Source organism: Haplochromis burtoni, unplaced genomic scaffold (genome assembly GCF_018398535.1).
Source record: "Haplochromis burtoni strain Fernald_Lab_line unplaced genomic scaffold, NCSU_Asbu1 Contig_899, whole genome shotgun sequence".
Classification (NCBI taxonomy): domain Eukaryota; kingdom Metazoa; phylum Chordata; class Actinopteri; order Cichliformes; family Cichlidae; genus Haplochromis; species Haplochromis burtoni.
The window spans coordinates 35533-48693 of NW_024583260.1; the positions used below are offsets into that span (position 1 = coordinate 35533).

The 13161-nt window shown below is 42.3% G+C and overlaps 1 protein-coding gene and 1 gene segment (V, D, J or C); one reads left to right on the forward strand and one right to left on the reverse strand.

Moving 5' to 3' along the window:
- Positions 1-1766: 1766 nt before the first annotated feature.
- Positions 1767-6676, reverse strand: LOC102297299 (zinc finger protein 22). Of its 2 annotated transcripts, XR_001335905.2 has the most exons (3): positions 6284-6670; positions 3024-3116; positions 2805-2930 (listed from the first exon to the last, which is right to left on the reverse strand). XR_001335905.2 is itself a non-coding variant. In XM_005951045.3 (2 exons), the coding sequence occupies exons 1-2, from the start codon at positions 6453-6455 to the stop codon at positions 2125-2127; spliced, it is 978 nt and encodes a 325-aa protein (XP_005951107.1). In that variant the 5' UTR covers positions 6456-6676; the 3' UTR covers positions 1767-2124. The 2 variants fall into 2 exon arrangements, 1 of the variants encoding a protein (XP_005951107.1); XM_005951045.3 differs by lacking the exon at positions 3024-3116 and having other exon boundaries at positions 1767-2930; positions 6284-6676.
- Positions 6677-6952: 276 nt separating this feature from the next.
- On the forward strand, positions 6953-7902 carry LOC121812876. The segment is given in 2 exon segments: positions 6953-7198; positions 7312-7902. Coding segments are annotated over 2 exon segments (429 nt in total).
- Positions 7903-13161: the final 5259 nt, after the last annotated feature.

Consider the following 13161-nt stretch of genomic DNA (forward strand, 5'->3'; position numbering starts at 1 on the left):
TCACTGGAAATGCAGATTCCGATGATTAGACCAACATTCACTGAACCAGCATGAAAGAAGACCAAAACTACGCCTCACGTTTGAAAAACATTTTCATGAATTCACTCTTTCTTTGGCTGTTTTGCTTCCACCATGATCCCTGCACATCTCTCTCCCTCTTTCTGCTTTGAGACCATCAAAAATCTCTGTTTTCTGCATTATGTGCTTGCTTATTGCACACCAGTCTGCCGTTGTGTATGCTGCTGTCGGCCGCTGTTTTTGTTTATTCCCAAAAATGGCTTCTGACAAGAAAGCCTCATTTTTGCTTTTCAATACAGAAGAAATTTCAGCTTTCACAAATGATGCCAAACTACAAAGTGCTCAGCTGTGTCTCTAACAAAACCTCTGTGACTTTGTGAGAAACAGAAAACTTGATCTTTTTCACTTTCTGCTATAGAAGTTTTAGATTTTTTACAACTACAGTTAAAAAAACTGGACAGTTTGGGCAATGAGCTCCCAGAACTTCTTCTGTCGTTGTATTTCTCACAGTTCTTCATGTAACTTATTTACACTGACAGAAAAATTCACCAGTGTTGCCTACTTAACATCAAAGTGGGCTGTATGTGTCATGTGGTGTAAAATGAGTTTGAGCACCCCTGTGCTCGTCTAAACCTCTGTAGCACAGGGGTGTTTCAGAAAGACGGAGGTCAGTGCTGATGGGAACAAGAGCAGTACATGTCTGACCTGTTCTGGAAGCACTGGTTTCAGAAGTATCTGCCTCAACTTCAGGACAGTCAGAATTGTCAGAGAACCAAAGAAAGCATCGCTCCTGGAGATGTTATCATCATGACTAAGTGCCTCGGTACTCATAGCTGACTGAAAGACATACTTCCTGACAGCAGATGGCTTGTATAGTGGCTATACATTAACACAAGGATTATCTCGATAGGCTCATCGCAAAGATGTCTTCTTCAAGAACAAAAGGAGCTATGAGGAGCTGCTTTGACCTTTGACCTTGTTGGAGACGCTGACTTTTGTATTGATATAGACATATTCTTATTCCAAACACATCTGGGGCTCAAGCTTTTGTTCTTTAAATATTTACATTAATTGACTTTGACACGAGGATTTGTGATATTTTTGTTGATGTTATTTCTCCTACGTGGTGGTACGGTATAATTACTGGTGTTGAATAACTGTGGGCTGGAATATTCGAGTCATTCATGTCAGTTTCTGTCAGTATTTCTAAAAAATTTAAATTAACAATGTCATATTTTTATCATGATATGTTATTTTGCGATAATTATCTTTATCATCTTTATCACCAAGCCCACCATTATTTCCATTTACCCCTAGTTTATCTTATCCTGCACTACTTACAACCACCGTGAGCCTCATGAAGCTTGGTTGGATAACAGATGAGCTCAAAGGCAGCTGTCCTCAGCTCTGAGAGGTCCCCACGAAGAAGGAAAACGATCTTTCCCTCAGGCTGTGGCCTCATGTGGCTACTTGGCTCAGAGAGCAGAGGTCTCCAAACACCTCTGCAGGTACAGGAGTGAGGTCTTGAGTGACCTCATCCCTTCATGCAGACTTTTTCTCTTTGCTGCCCCTCCTGTGCAGGTATTTAAAAAAACAAACAAACAACCAACCAGTGCATGCTGGTCCTATACCTGCTTACCCTATCTATACAACCTGAGATTTCCATATCCTATCTTGACTTTTTAATCACCCCCCCCCCCCCCCCCAATGAAATGAAAAACAGCAGTGAAACAAATAGAGCAATAAAAATATACAAATATATAATAGCTTCAACATCTGCCATTTATTTAAAACCAAACAGCTCATACATGTTATTTCACACCATAAGACACTAATAAAGTAACAACTGTCAGTTATTTATCGCCCACTGTGTACCATAATATCTCAGTTTGGACCCACATAAAACATTTGTAGCTACAAACCTAACAAATCGGCTTCATCTATCGAATCTATCCAGAGTTCAGAGAAAACCATTGGTGATTGGTGTTTCTATATGGTCAAAGTTAAACATCAATTATCAAAAATCAGTACCAGCAGGACACCCAGAGAAAAATCTGAAATGGCCAAAAAATAATTTAGTGCGTGCATCTCTAGTTCCAACATACTCTAAGACTTCTCAGCTGTGTGAGTTTTCATGTGGCGCAAGAGCTGACTACTATAGGTGAACATTTCCCCACATGTTTTACAATGATGCGGTTTCTCTCCTGTGTGCGTTCTTATGTGCACCGACAGGTAACTACTACGTGTGAACATTTTCCCGCACATTTTACAAGGATATGGTTTCTCTCCTGTGTGAGATCTTACGTGCTCCAGCAGACGACTACTGCGTGTAAACATTTTTCCACATGTTTGACATGGATACGGCTTCTCACTTGTGTGGATTCTCATGTGGACAGTCAAAGTACTCTTCTGACTAAAACGATGCCCACACATTTCACAAGAATACGGTTTCTCACCTGTGTGGATTCTGTAATGTCGTTTCATTTCATAATTATCTTTAAAGCATTTTCCACAAACGTCACATTTTAAAAACTTTTTAGCTGTGTCAAAATTATACTGACTCCCTGATCTGGGAGGAAATTCTTGACTTTCATTTTTATTTCCAGTTGATCCTGGATCTGCACTCCTGCTTTCTTCCTGATCCTGGCTCTCAGCTACAGCAGAGCCTCCTTCTGATTCACTGTGGTCTCTTTCCTCATTAGGAGCAGGCACCATTAAGGTATCAGTCTCCTCCTTCAATCCAAGCTCCTCTCCCTCCTCACTCCTGCAGAGTTCCTCCTGTTCCTCTTTAATCTGTGGAGGTTCTGGCTCTTCCTGGCCCAGACTGGAGCTCCTCTCCTGGTCACAGAGCTGCAGCTCAATGAGAACCTCCTCCTCCTTACAGACAGGCAGCTGCGGGACGTCTGGAGGGACTAAAGGAGACAACAAAAACAAAAGTGAACTGAACATGATTCTCTGAAATGCACAAAAGGTTTCCAATTGTTGTCAGTGCTGCGAATCGCTACCTTATCGTGGTGGAGGGGTTTGTGTGTTGTGTTGTCTGGGGGCTTTTCCCCCCTGGAAGGGTCTCATGTGGCAAATTGGTCCAGGGTAAGGGACTAGACAAAGAGAGATTCAGAAGACCCCTATGAGTGTAAGATCAAGGGAACAGTTCACCCTTCCTTGGATAGGGTTACCAGAGCCCTGCCCTGGAGCCAGGCATGGGGAAGGGTGTTCATGGGCAAGCGACTGGTGACTGGGCCTTAGTCCATGGGGCCCAGCCTGAAAACGGGACACGGGCCCATCGTCCTGCAGGCCCACCACCTGCAGGAGGCGGCGTAAGGAACCCAACCTCTAGGAGCGGAGCGGAAGCCCTGGTGGACCGATCCCTGGCTACCAAGACTGGCAATTGGGACATGGAATGTCACCTCTCTGGGGTGACAATGGGGAAGGAGCCTGAGCTAGCCTGCCTACTCAAAAGTAGGCCGATAGAAGCCAGACGTGTCTCCCTGCCAGCGGCTTAAAATAGTTTCTGGTGACTTGTATCAAGGTGTTACCCTACTGTGACACAAACTCAAACTCTTTCAGGTACCTGTAATCAAGGGAAGTCAAAACTGTTTTTCTCGCTATGATAGCATATAATCGATATTATGTGGTACAATCAACCTTCACTTTTCTCTGGTGGTATATTCAAGGGAGCAAACACTGAAAAATGTAGGCTAAAGAAAATGGCATGAGGTAAAGCTAGTATTGGTTTTAGTCAAAATCATGAATTCACGAACGTAGAGTGAGTATAGAGATTGACAAACTACGTGACTTTCGCGCATTGCATGCCGGGAACTCGTGGCAAAACAATCCAAGTACCTGCATCAAACGCAAGCATTTGCAGCACCGCAAAACGTTCATTCTTCAGTTCCAATAAATTCTTGCTTTTTCTTTGCCCCCCAAAAAGGTATGTACAAAACGAAGGAGAACAATGCCGGTCCGTACAAAGACAGACTTGATGAAAAGTCAAAGAAAAGATAAAAAATCAAAGGAGTGAAAGGGTCAGACCCTTACGAGCACACAGAGGGACAAAATACGTTAGCGTGCTGCCCAACTTTCACCACGCTCATATTTATAATCATACGGTTCTTGGAGTGAGTGCATACACTCATGAAGTTTAGTAACTTCAGGTCACTGCAACAAGCCCAGGTACAGTTTACCGACGGATGGGTGCAGGACCTTGAAATGCACCGTGTAGAACGAAAGACCATCGTACGAACAAAGGTAAGTTTACCAGTCTCACAAATCTCTGTCATAAATACACATTCGTTAACCGTTTATTAATAGGACCTTTGAGCTCAAGGGTAATTAATTAGTAGTGGAAATAATTTCTGGTAGCATCACAGAAATGTAGCAGTGACAATAATACTGTATGCTGTAATCGCACTGGGCAATTAGTGATACAAAACAACTGTTTTATCCTGTGAATGAAAGTATATGTTTTTGTCAATGTACCATAATAACAGAAGCGAAACGCAATATTGTGTCAGGACAATTCACTATTTATGCACAATAAACAAAGGAGCATAGCGCGACAATTTCTGTTCAGCGCCAGACTTGCTTGTAACCTATATCACCAATTATGTTATGAAAATGACACATTAACTACAACAGCAGACTGACCTGTGTGGGAATGCTTGGAGCAGACTAACCTGTGAGCTGGAGTGTTCTGGGACGTTATATTTGGTCTTTGAATGGCTGCAATCCAGGCCATCCGTCGCCTCTTTGTTACTTCGGAAACATGGCTCGAACAATTTCTCTTCAACGACGTAATCCGATAACAACCGATCTCTTTACCCGTCGGCTTCCCGTGGCTGTCATGCGACCGGCTATTGTAGTTAATAATACAACAGCTTCTTGACATTTTTTGTGTTTCTTTTTATCGCTGTGTGACTGATTTCAATTGAAAGCCTGTGTGCTAGTACCTCTTGCCACGAGTTCCCAGAATTCTTTGCGGTTTTACCCCTGAATGACGTCACATTTTCAATCTCTATAGTTCATGACAGTGGAGGGATGGATGAATGTTACTGCACTAAATGAGTTTACAGAAAAGCACGTGTGCTCCCTGTCCTCCTCCTGTGTAACACACCTGATAAACCACACACATGTACCTGGATTAGCTGATTTCATGAGACAGATGCTGCTAACCCTAACCCCCCCAGGGGGGCACTTCACAGGTGTTTATAGCTAATGCAGTGATGTAGCCGCCATTCTGGATCAGGACATGGCACACGATACATGACTATATCAGCTACTTCCACTGGAAACTGTGGTGACAGCAAAAAAGTCCACTTTTTACTTCAACAGAGACTGCTTACTAAGATATTTCCTTATATTAAAAAAATAAATTTATTTATGAGATTTTCTGTCATGTTTAATGCTGCACACTGTAGACCAGGGGTCTCAAACTTAAACGAGCTGTGGGCCACTGCTGGCACTGTCATCTCATTGGAGGGCAACTTTAGTGATCAAGTAGTACAAAAACAAACAAACAAACAAACAAACAAACAAACAAACAGCCACAAATATTTCTGAAAATGTTTGTTTTTTAAAATTTCAAATATTCTACAACAAGACAAAACAGCAAACATGAACGCACATTTCTTTGTCCCACTCTTCACTAACTGCAGCCTTCACTGATCTACCAAACAAACCCATCGGTCCTCTCTTCCTGTTCAGACACGTGGCAGCACTTCTATCATTTTGTTTGTATTTAACAAAATAAAAATGCAGACATAAGAGAACACATTCGTCTTTGACTCTCTCCCTGAACTCACACCTCAACATGTTTGTACTCTTTGCTCATATTGCCTTCATATCAAATCATTTTTGGCTTTTAAAGAACTTATTTTAACATTGCACTCAACAACAAACAAATCCTCCCTAACACAAGAAGTCACTTTAACGGCCAAATTGCAATATATAAGTAGGGAGGGGTGACGTGGGCTGCAGGTCTCCATAGAGACATTTACTAATGTCTGCTACATAACTACTACTTCACTTCAAATAAATAATATTAAAATAAATTTATTATTATGAATATCTGGTCACCTGACATTATTTGCTCTATCAAAGACAGTTTCACTTCATCATCTCCCTCTTTCTTAAATTTATAATTCATCCTCACAGCGCAGCCCTGTCCTCTGTTTGCTCTTTGTTAGCTCACATCTCCAAAAAGTCCTCACAATCAGAAACGTCCCGCAGAGCTGTGATCAGGATGCTCCCTCAGAGGGACACTCACCTGTCCTGTGCAGCTTGATTTGGGGTTTCCAGGTGATATCCAGCAGTCTGCGCTGACGGTCGATCTCTTCCTCGTACTGGACGATCGTTTTTTCGAACTCCAAGAATATTTGTTCAGCAGCAGCAGTTAGTCGCTCGTTGATAAACTCTCTCAGATACTGAACTGAAGGCATCGTTGCTGCCGCAGCTCACACACTCAGCTCACACACTCAGCTCACACACATAAATTGCGCCCTAACGCACAGAAATTACTCCACGTTCAGTCCGCACAGGCGTGAATGTCTCATAAAGTCTAAATTAAGCCTTTGAAGACGCAACAGCTTTGCTGCTCGCGCGACACACAAGAAACGGAACCACTTCCGCCTTTTCCTTGTTTACTTCCGCCTGCTGTCACACAGAGCGCTTCCTGTCGATGAGGAAAGTTCCTTTGAATCCCGCTCTCGTGTCTGTATGTTCTTTTAAATTCCCAGTTTGTTCTTCAAACAAGATGAAAAATACACAAACATATACCAGAGCTCCCGCACATCAATGAATTAATAAAGTTCATAAATGCGCTAAAATAAAGGTCACAATAATCTTTATTAAGCCTTTTTCTGACATTGTGCTCACATTAAGGTGAAGGTGACATTTGAACATGAACAAACTGTCTGAATGTGAGATTCACCAAATCGACCCGATGAGCTGCAACTTTCTGCAGCTAAATGAAGATAAGACTGAACACGCAGAGATATGAGAGGAGGAAGAGGCTGAAGGAGGAGGAAGAGGCTGAAGGAGGAGCAACACTGTCACAGAGCAGAAAAGGACTCCCACTGTCAGATACATTCAATATGTGAAGCATACAGAACAGATAGTGTGTGGAAGATGCTGTCACTGCATTACTGGCTCATGTTTCCTTTGTTTGTGATCACACTAACAGGTCGGTTAAAGCAGGAAGAAGAAATGTCTTTAAAGGATCTGTTTGCTAGAAATCACTGGAACAGGCGCTCACAGTTTAACATCGTCTTTAACAACATTTATCTCTTCCTTTAGGTGTCAGCTGTGATCAACTCACTGCAGTCAAGGATGAAGAGTCCACTGTAGAAGGAAACACTCTCACTCTGTCCTACAGATTCTCTGGACAAGCTAATGTCAACGATTATTTCTTCTGGTATCGACAATATCCAGGAAACCCACCAGAGTTCCTGATCTCTCATTTGGGAAATGGAGATTTATTGAAGCAAGAATTCTCCAGAGTGTCTTTTAAAGTCGTTGATGATCAAAGACAAATAACGATCTCCTCTGCTGCAGTGTCTGACTCTGCTGTGTACTACTGTGCTGTGAGGCCCACAGTGACAGGAAACAGCAAAACTCTGTACAAAAACCTTTGGAGCAAAGACAACAGAATACTCCACAACATCCACTAGAGGGAGCCACACACTGTTAAACCTCAGTGCTTTGGTTGGATATAATCCCTTTTTTTCACTCCACTTCACTAGTGTGACATGTGACTCAGTCCACTGTAAATCATTAAGTGCTGTTGTGAGTTTTGTGAGTCTAAAGTAAGCAAGTAGAGCAGAAACTAGGTGATTTATTATTTCTCATAAAGAGTTATTCTTGGCCTGATATGAACCATTTAGCAAACTGAGCGTGTTGAGCATCAATTTTTGTGGCTTCAGTTTTACTCTCACAATAACACCTGAAGAAAGAACTTTTCAAACAGCCTGTGTACAGACTGAAAGCTGGGACACCAAGTTCCAAAAAGTTGATTCTGTTCACCTGGACGTTTTCAGTGTGAGAAACGATTCGTCACTCATCCAGGTGACTTCTTCAGTCTCAGCTGACTCTAGGTTTCCTCAACTTTATAAACAGTACATTTGCACAACTGCTGATCAAAGAAATGGCTTTGGGACATCAAGGGTTATACAACAATGTATTTTAGTCCCTTTGCAATCCGGTATCATGAAGCTGTCAGCTGAGGACCTGTAAGGAGTCTGTTTTTCAAATAATGACTCAGACGCTGGTCCAGTTACATGAAAATAGTAATTAGTTACTAATTACTGATTACTTCTCAAAGAAAGTAATCTTGTTACTTTACTGATTACTTATATTCAACAGTAATTAGTTACTTATTACTTAGTTACTTTTTAAAAACATGATACACAAGCTCAGTACGTAATAAAGAAATAGACCTTTAGCCCATAATCCATCATATGAAACTGAATCAAATGAAAGTCTCTTTCTAAAATTCGTTTTATTAGTATTAATCTTTTAACTTTATGCATCAAGCAAAAATTAAATTATATGCAACAGTCTTTGACTTGAAGAAATGTGTTTAACATTTAAACCTATTTTCTGCACATTCCAGCATAAAATAAAGTTTTGTGTTTACACTTTTTCAAATAGATGCAAGTAAAACACAGCAAAAATAAATGAAATCAAAGATTCAGCAGCACTGAGTCCTGTCGCTCTTAAATCTATTGTCACCTGTTTAGCAGGAGTGGGGCGGGTGGAGGTTTGCCCACAGCGGTCGTGTCAGTGGGGGCATCCGGGTGTCTGTCTGTTAATGTCACATTCCCGTGGCAGCGTGCTCGCTGCTCGCACAGATTCGAAGTTTAATTTTTTGCTGTAGATTCAGTAAAAGGACTCGATGTTACGGTCCCTGATAATGCATTGCTTCAGATGGAGAGACTCTTGAGGGACGGCTGTTATGAGGAAAGCCCAGAAACTTTGTCAGCAGCACGCATCGTTGTGCCTCAACTTTCGGTCTTTTACCCAGGCTAATCTGCCTTTTTCCTTCCTTGGTTAGGTTTAGGGATTAGAGCTCTGATCTAGATTATCATTTTAAATTTGGGACACATCGTCAGTTGTGGACCTTGGATTCGTCGGGTGTTTCGGCCATTATCACCAGACACCCTCATCCAAGGAGGCCCTGCCAGGGTTGGTCAGGCCCCGGAGTGTCAGTGGTTTGTGTTAAATTGTTATTTCTCTCCTTCTTTCTTCTGTTTAGTTTCCTACAGTTTATTTTCTATCTATTTCTATCTACTGCAACTGAGAAATAATACTTACCTCTTTAGCATTTATGGAGCCTAACTTCTTCAAAGGGATAGAAAAGGTGATCGAGAGAAGTAAGACAAACGGGACAAGATAGGAGAGAGAAGAGCAGGGGGGGGCGCCCGGTCTGGCTTCCCACACCTCCCCCCCGGATCGGGCTGTACGCTCTACCTCCCCACTGCCTCCCAAAAAAGGGAAGAAGAGCAGAATATTTATTTTCTCATGGTTAGCTGACTGCCTTAGCTCCCCAAGTGATGTCAGCCCTTTTTAACCATGGCCAGTGACTGCTCCTCTCAGCACTGTTAGCTAGTTCTCTTATAGCCTGCCGTTGTGCCTGTCCTCTGATCCCAGTCTCTCTGAGCAGTTTTGCTGTTGGCCACAAAGCCCCTGCACCCCACTTCCACCGGGCCCACCTTGATCTTCCAGCCTCTCTCCTCTGCCTCAGCTGTTGTTGGCATAGCGCAGCTTCTTACGCTCAAATGCTTCCTCAATTGCTTCCTCCCATGGAAGTTTTCTGCCCACACAGAGTGTACAGTGGACGCTAATATTTTTGTCACTCTTTACAGACTCAAATTCAAAGTAATGCGATTACTTCCACACTTTAAACACTGCGTGTTTGTACTCTCTCCATCACACCATATTATACGTGTTGATCTGCACACGTCTGTTGCTGCCACGGACGTCACTGTCATGAGACACATTCACAAACAAAATCACAGTTTAGTAATGCAGCATGGCTACGGGAAAGTAACAGTAATCTAATTACTCTTTTGCAATACTGCTCATCTCTGATGTCCACTTCTCAGCGTGCAACAGGAACTCTGTGCTGTAGAGGGAGTAACACACGGTTGTATTCAATTCAGGTTTATTTATATAGCACCAAACAGTCACCTCAATGGGCTGAACACTGTAAGGTAAAGACCCTACAATGACATCATCATCATCATCACCTTTATTTATAAAGCACTTTAAAACAACCACAGCTGACACAAAGTGCTGTACATGTAAAATAAAATTACATGAGATATAAATAAAAACAAATAAAAGAGTGAAATCATTAATTAAATAACTGCTTCAATTAAAAGAGAAACTAAGTCTCACTGAGGTTAAAAGCCAAGGAATAAAAGTGGGTTTTAAGACGTGATTTAAAAGTGGACAGTGAAGGGGCCTCTCTAACGTGCATGGGCAAATTATTCCATAATTTTGGAGCCACGATAGAGAAGGCCCTGTCCCCTCTGAGCTTCCTCCTGGATCTCGGTACCTCCAGGAGCAGCTGGTCAGCTGACCTGAGAGACCGACAGGGTGTGTGGGGATGAAGAAGCTCAGAGAGGTAAGGCGGGGCAAGGCTGAAGGCATTTAAAAACAAACATGAGAATTTTAAAATGAACTCTAAAAGACACAGGCAGCCAGTGCAGAGAGGCCAGCACGGGGGTTATATGCTCTCTTTTACAAGTTCCTGTTAGGAGTCGTGCAGCCGCATTTTGAACCAGCTGCAGACGTGAGAGCAACGACTGACTGACCCCCACATAAAGTGAGTTACAGTCGTCCAGGCGGGAAGAAATAAAAGCATGGATCACTGCTTCAAGGTGCTGCCTCGAAAGAAAAGATTTTACTCTTGCCAGTCGCCTTAAATGATAAAAACTGGACTTCACCACTGCTCTGATTTGGTTGTCCAATTTAAAATCACTGTCCAACTTAAAACCAAGGTCAGTAACAACAGGTTTTAAATAGACTTCCAGGGATCCCAAATCTACAGAGGAGGACGCAGAGGGACCACTGGGTCCAAACACCGACACTTCTGTTTTCTTTTCATTAAAATTTTAAAAGTTTAGAACCAACCAAGCTTTAATGTCATCTAGACATGTCAAGAGAGGTTTTATGGAGATGCCATCCTTGTGCTTTAGTGGCAAATAAATTTGGCAGTCATCGGCATAACAATGAAATAAGATCCCGGGCCTTCTAAAGATACAGTAAAAAGAGTAGTGGCCCTAAAATTGAGCCCTGTGGGACGCCGCATGACAGAGGAGCAGAAGACGATTCGTAACCGAGAAGGCTGACAGAGAAAGTTCTGTCTGACAAATAAGACCTAAACCAATTAAGTGCAGTGCCACCAATACCCACTACATCACTTAATCGAGAAGTTAGAATATTGTGGTCTACGGTGTCAAAGGCAGCAGTTAGGTCAAGCAAGACAAGAACAACATGGTTACCAGAATGACATGCCAGAAGGATGTCATTAAAAACCCTTAATAATGCAGATTCTGTGCTATGAAGTGTTTTAAAACCTGACTGAAAAACCTCAAAGATGCCATTACCATCTAGAAAATCTTTCAGATGACTAAAAACTATTTTCTCTAAAACCTTGGAGACTAAAGGCAGCTTGGAAATAGGCCTATAGTTCGCTAAAACTGTGTGATCAAGGCTAGGTTTCTTAAGCAGTGGCTGCACTACTGCATGTTTGAAATTTGGAGGAACCACACCAGAAGACAGACTGCTGTTAATAATGTCAAGGACAGACTGCCCTATACCAGGAAAAATTTCTTTAAAGAATTGTGGAGGGAAAGGACCACGAGGGGAACCTGTGGGCTTAATATGGCGAACCACATCCTCTAAAGTGGAGAGCGTCACAAGCTCAAACTGAGTGAAAACAGCAGTGCAAGGGACAGAGACAGAGGGGTCAGAGTCAGGAGCTGTGATAAGAGCCCTGGTGGTGACAACCTTTTCAATAAAAAGTTCAGAAAATCATTGCAAATCTCAGGAGAAACTTCCAAACAGACATTCAGTGGAGTATTAAGAACAGAGACAGAGAGAAAACCCCAACAATAACATGAACACCTATGAGCAAGCACAGGCAACAGTGGGAAGGAAAAACTCCCTTTTAACAGGAATAAACTTCAAGCAGGAAAAGGCTCAGGGAGGGGCGGTCATCAGGTGAGAGGAGGAAGCCAGGACAAAGTCACGCTGTGGCAGAGAGCCAGAGATGAACAACTAACGATTAAACGCAGAGAAGAGTAAGTTTGTCTCACCAAATACAGTTGGTGTCTTAGAACAAGAACACTGTCAGGAGTTTCAGAAGTTTTATTGTTGCTCATTTTAAAACTATAATTGAAGCTCTGTGCTGTTAACTTGGTAAACTTCTTTTTGTTGCTCGAACATGTTTCAGTCAGACTGTGTGTGCAGGATGCAGTCGGAGCTCTGCAGGCTCCTCCTTCAGTCTGACCTTCTTGATGATGATGATGACTGCAGCATCACTGTCAAAGCTTCATCAGCTTGAATGGAAACAGAGCTCAGCAAGAGGAGGAGCTACAGCAGTGAACATGAAAGGCTTCATGTAGGAGCTGAAGAGCTGCTGTGTTCTCTCTATTGTTCATTCAGTCCAAGAGAAAATCATGTTGCTGCTTTTCATTTGGATGATGATAGTCTCCTTTCAGACTGGTGAGTCATCAAAAGATGGAGTGAGATGTAAAAGGAGATGATGGACATGAAAATATCTGGATGTTGTTTGAATTGATTCACTTTTTATAAACTAAGTTTAAAGATGCAGAAACATGATGGTGAAATATGTCTTTGTTGTTTTCAGGATCCTCTGAGGATTTACTGACACCATCTAAAGATGTAGTGATGAGTTTGGAAGCAGAAACTGTGACTCTCTCCTGCAACTATTCAGGCTCTGAAACTTACTTCTTCTGGTACAAACAGAAACCTAATTCACATCCAGAGTTTCTCATCGCCTACTATTCAGAGAAAACAGAAAAGCTGAAGTTTATACATGACAAAGAAAAAAAGGAGTTTCATCTGGAGATCTCCTCTGCTGCAGTGTCTGACTCTGCTGTGTACTACTGTGCTGTG

Excerpts from the sequence above, each read along its gene's own strand:
- LOC102297299 (XM_005951045.3), bottom strand. The coding sequence starts at position 6,455 with ATGCCTTCAGTTCAGTATCTGAGAGAGTTTATCAACGAGCGACTAACT. Across the intron at positions 2,931-6,283 it reads AATCAAGCTGCACAGGACAG|TCCCTCCAGACGTCCCGCAG; the intron begins GTGAGTGTCCCT and ends TGTCTCCTTTAG.